At 33.4% G+C, this 5,911-nt stretch overlaps 1 protein-coding gene across 1 annotated transcript; it reads right to left on the bottom strand.

Moving 5' to 3' along the window:
* Positions 1 to 478: 478 nt before the first annotated feature.
* LOC123658338 (toll-like receptor 7) lies at positions 479 to 4,616 on the bottom strand. Its single transcript, XM_045593773.1, has one exon. The coding sequence runs from the start codon at positions 4,614 to 4,616 to the stop codon at positions 762 to 764; it is 3,855 nt and encodes a 1,284-aa protein (XP_045449729.1). The 3' UTR covers positions 479 to 761.
* Between the last annotated feature and the right edge of the window lie 1,295 nt (positions 4,617 to 5,911).

Below are 5,911 nucleotides of genomic sequence, written 5' to 3' on the forward strand. Positions count from 1 at the left end.
TTTGTAAGTGATAAAAGTATCATTTTAAAATTCCGCAAACGACCTTACCTTGGGATTATGATATGCTTTTGATGACTCGTAGTATTCTTGTCACGTTTTCTGCTGTCCTTTGTCAGATATAAATATTATTCTTTCTGTGGTTTTATTTTAACATTCTATTTAATGCATACCGTGGTCTTACTCTTTTTATCTTTACTTTTTGTTATCTTAACGCTACTGTTTTTTTTATCTCTTAGTATAATATTATTAGCTTTGTTACTGGTAAAAAAATTTAAAAAATTCTTTAAAAATGTGATGTAAAAAGTCGTACTCATGTAATTTATATTCTCTTTTTCTATATGTTTTAAAGCTGTAAGTTATTTTTATTTCATAATTGAAAGAAAAAAATATTTTTGGTAATAATTCAATGGCTATTTTAAAATTTCATAAAATTGATTTGCTTATAGTGGACCATTAGAGGTGGAAATAAAAAATAAAGTTTATGCAAAAATTATCACAATGGCTTTATTAAAGTATATAAATAGGTATACTGTGACTTATATAGACATCTATTTACAAATTATTTACAAAATTCACATATTCTACAGCAGTCTTATAGAATTTATTTACACCAACTTTAAGAAATCAACACCCAATCGAATGGCTAGGAATTACAAAAATAGATTAAAATCTTAATTATTTGATAAAGCACGATGCAATTATAACAATTTACACAAGAAGCTTCGTTTAAATGATTTTAATATTTATTTTAAAAGCGTAGACTAGACAAGGTAGGCTTGACCCGAATGTTGAGTGTCAATTATAGGAGGCGGTGGCGGCCAATGCCTGAAGTCTCGTCTCCGATTTGGATTATTTCCTCCTAGCTCTAATGATGAGTAATCTGAGTCGATCGATGAATATATGTGGTCCGAGGGTGGTCTTCCATCCGACCCGTACAAAGGCTGCGGATGTTGAGGTCGACTTTCTATGAACTCTGGTGTAGCATTTACAGTATCACCGGACCCCCGCATCTTATCAGTAAAAGAAAAGGATCTCATCGTACCATTTTGCATTCCACTGCGCATGGTGTAAGAATTTATATTGTTTCTAAAACTAGATGACTTTGATTTATACCTCCGATCGGGCATCGCATAGCGTATCTTCTCCCAAAATTTGTTTTGACCCCATTTTATTCTTAAGCTTGTTTTTAAGTATGGCCTTAAATCCGGATCGCATTCGGCTTCGTTCAAGACAGAACTTTCTTCAATGAGAACTAAAGTATAAATTCTAGGTTTTAATAACTCGTGTAGTGCTTGTCTAAATTCATATCGAGACCATTCTGTTTCTAAGAAATTTCTTGTTAACACAATTATAATACGTTTGGACGCTTCTGCTGCCTCAGGTAGTGGTAAAGTATACTGCATATAAGCAGCACCATGTTGCGGTATATCTCGATAATGTAAACAGAGATGGTATGAGGGACTTCCATTTTCTAATTCAGCAGCTAAAGTTTGAATAACAAAGTCATCATCTTTAGGACTGTAACACACGTACGCATCATATAATTTGTCAGTTTCGTCATAACCTCCGGCAAATGGAAAAAATCTTATGCCACAGCTTGAATAAAGCCATATTCTAATCGTGTCTCTAAATAAGAATGTAACAAGAGTGACGAGTAAAATTAACATAAATCCCATAAACGACGTCACCATCATTGGCAAATAATTAGATATTAACATGTTATCGAGTCCTGATTCACTTGCGTAATAGTCGCTACATATTGTACCATTAAGGTTCAATTCTTTCCTTTGCGATGAAGGGCTTCCTATGTTTGTACACCAAATATCAGCTATATCGGTAATCTTACCGACATTTTCCGCTATAAATGCGGTAAATCTCTGTAAATATCTACATTTGCACGACCACATATTATTGGCTATTGAAATACTGTTTAAGTTTTTATTCATCGTTAAACTCCATATGTAGAAGTCAACTAATCTATTTCCATCTAGTCTTAAAATTTTCAATGAGATTAGATGTAAAAACGTTGCATTAGCAATATGACTGATAAAATTGTCTTGTAAATAAAGTTCAGTTAGCTGAGTTAAATGTTCGAACTCATATCCATTTAGATGTTCCAGTTTGTTATTCCCGAGATGTAATATAACGAGTGAAGATAAGCCAGAGAATGTTCTATTATGTATATTTTCAACTTTACTTGAATTTACATAAAGTGATCTCATATTTTTTCTGCCGATGAATGCATAATTTTGCAATTCTTTAAAGTCGTTCCCGTCTAAATAGACTTCGGTTGCATCCATAGGAATTTTTTCCGGTATTTCGATAGCACTTTGACTGGAACAATCGACTACATTTGTATGCCAGGTCGGATCGTGGTAACAAGAGCAGTTATTGGGACAAGTCATTTGGCAATCGCATGCAACATAATCACAACAGTGGCATAGTGTAAAACAATGGGTCTCATACGTACATAAGAAATCTGTTGATTTCAAGTTATTTAGCGGTATATGTGTAACACCTCTAGTATGAGTCATTTTACATAAAACATTCTCAAGATCCATTATTCTCGGATACTGTCTCGTAGCAGTCATATTGTTTATTAAAGGCAACCACTCCATTGAGCAATCGCAATCAAACGGATTTCCTCCTATATAGAACTCTGGCAACGACTTGTTTGAGGGGACTGGCGATAACCGGAGGCTGTTGATATCTAAATGAGATATCTCATTTGCGTAAATATCAACTCTAGTAAGATTGCGCTTCTCCATAAACGTGTTCACTTGTATATTGTTTATGTGATTATTATTTATGAATAGCAATTCAACGCTATTTGGAATTGCTAATGGAGATATTTCTACAATGCGATTATGACTCACATCCAATGTTTTTATTCGTATTTCATCTTGAATTTTGTAATAATTTCCTAAGTGCTCGATAAAATTTCCATGAATATCTAACCACTTTAAGTTGCCAGGTATAAATGCATAGTCAAACCATACTAGATGATTTTCTGATAAATTCAACCAAAGCAAACTTAAGACTGCTGAAAATACTCCATTAATATCGGATATAAAATTACCATCTAATCGTATGGCTTCTAATTGCTTATTTCGTGTAAAACTTCCTCTCTCCACGGCTTGTATTTTATTTTTTGCCAAATTTAATACTTGAAGACTCGGTAAATCCCAAAACATACCAACACTAAGGTTTCCAATTTGATTATCAATTAATCTTAAACCGGTTAGTTGATCTAAATTTTTGAACGAGCCATTTTTGATATCTGATATTTGATTTTCCCCCAAATCCAAAGTTTTTAAAAGTGATAACTCCCATATAGCGGAAGGGACATCTATTAATTGATTTGAACTTAGATCTAACTCTTTCAAATCAGAACAGTTCTTAAACGCTTTCTGATCGATGGTAATAAGTAAATTATTATTTAAATTTAATTTACTGAGAACAAATAATCCGTTGAAAAGGAACTCGTCAATCGTATGTAATCGATTCTCAGCTAAATTTAAGGTATGCAAATTGTACAAAGGAAGAAATGTATTTTCTTCGATATATCCAATCGAGTTATTTCTTAAATCTAATATTTGAAGAAAGAATAAATCTTTAAATGTCTTACCATCTATCCTCGTCAAAGCGTTATTGGATAAATTCAGAATGACTAAGCGTATAAGACCAATAAATGTTCCGCCATCGATGTGAGCGCTTGAGAGTTGATTATTCGATAAATCTAATACAAGCAGCTGTTCTAATCGGTGGAAAACGCCTCTGGCTAATTCAAATAGCTGGTTATTATTCAGATATATTTCTCGTAACTCTTTCGTGTTTGTGAACGTGCCCTCAGGTATTAACTGCAGGTTATTATGGGAAATATTCAAAATCCGTAATGATATTAGTCCATTAAATATTTCACTAGAGATATCACTTATATTATTATATTGTAATCTGAGCTCTTCTAGTCGCCGAAGGCTTGAAATTTCCGAATCATCGCTTAATGATTTAAGTTCATTATAACTAATGTCTAAACTTCTAAGGCCTGAACCACAATTTTTTCCAAAGCCTAAACGGTCAATGTTTTTGATTCTATTTTGGGTAACATTTAATATTTGCAAACTATCTAAAGCACAAAATACATCAGGTGGTATAACTTTAAGATTATTTTGTCCTAAGTCGAGTGTCTGTAATTCACGTAAGCCGTTAAAAGTTCCAAGTGATAGCTCCAAATTTTTGTTGGGACTCCAGTCGTAGTTTTTAGATCTTATCGATAACTTTTTTAATTCACGTAATCCTTCAAAAGCGTTGCCAGGTATCCGAAGAAGTTTGCAGTTCGCGATCGTTAGTTCCTCTAACGTTATAAATCTTTGAAAATAGTTTGCTTCAAGATAACTTTCAAAAAGCAGCAGTTGATTGCACTCAACGGTTAAACGTTTCGTACTTTCCGAAGGAGCTGATACAAGATTCGACGCATTATTTTCGAGTGTTCGTATGTGACACAAAGTAGTCCCTTTCTCAACATTGATATCTCTTCTACAATTATCCAAACCTCTTGGAACATACGCGGCAATTACACCCAAAGTCACTAACAAAAAAGTCAGCGGTTGAAACATTTTCTACATACATTTGTATTTAAACAAAATTTAATGTTTGTTTATTCACTTATTTGGTACACTCAGTATAATTTTGTCCGCAATCACTAGTTTATTATTCACTTCACTGATCAATGTTTACGTTGTAGCGTAGGCACGATATACAGTTAGAGGCCACGCGAGCACGTGCCTTCCTCATCGTGGCTTTTGTCCGACTGGCGAACGGTTCGGCATCACCGAGTAGTAATGGGTGAGAGTGGTGGTGCTCTCTACGCCGCCCCTCTGACTCTACGCCCCTCGCACCCTATCGTCCCCACATAGTTACACGTTGCATGGCGCCACTTGCGCGCCCGAGCGCTCTCGCACAATTATGTAATGTTTTCTTAATCGAGCTACCGCGTGTCGGTTTAAAAAAAGAAAACGTATGACTCGGAAATATAATATAATGTAAAATGAAAGTATATATTCGTATGTATTTTTTCTTTGAATAGATGAATAATTTTAATTAATTTAATGGGTAGCCTATATAACATTTAAGTACGTTTTTGTTATATTTGTAGAGTTTTAAAGTTCCAAACATTTTGTAAGTGTACTTTAAACGAAATACTACATCAAAGAGAAAATCAATCAAGAAAACAGTGCAGGTATTTTTTTCGGGCACCCTTAATTCTTTTTGTCATCTCTTATTGAATTCCCCACTCACATACTTTGGTAAGGATACCCAATAAAGCTTGTTTGGCGTCATGTGTTTCTCCACATATTTTCGTGTAAAGTAGCCTACTGAATTTTTAAATGGAATAGCTATTTTGTGTTTTCAAATTCCAGTATCTGGCGTTGGTTTGAAAAGGTGAAAAGAGGAGTTTATAATTTAATTTCGTTGTTCGACATGTAAAGTCGTTTACGGTCTAGAAGTTAGCTACATCGAGAATGCGGTAAAAGTTTTAGAAGCCTGCGTCATGAATACATGTCAGTGATGTTTGAGGTAAACAATTAGGTTCTGAAATTCTAATTTCTATTCAAACTTAACATATTTTCATATTAAATTAGCTAAAGTTTAATTTCATTTTATATAAAACTTTTGTGATAAAAAATATTAATGAAATAAAATTTGTTATTTTTAATAATATTTTGTTTTCATAAATTGTTAAAAAAATAACTAAAATAAAATCTGGTTCATTCTTATTTATTATTATTAACCTAGTCGTTTGAAAAAATCATTAAGTTTTTACAGCTATATAGTACGTATAAAGCTCTGCTACAGACGGGCGGCGAAGTATAGTTTCTACCTAATAGAGTTAGTGTAGGTTCGCACCCAT

This window comes from Melitaea cinxia, chromosome 12, assembly GCF_905220565.1.
Source record: "Melitaea cinxia chromosome 12, ilMelCinx1.1, whole genome shotgun sequence".
NCBI classification, from domain to species: domain Eukaryota; kingdom Metazoa; phylum Arthropoda; class Insecta; order Lepidoptera; family Nymphalidae; genus Melitaea; species Melitaea cinxia.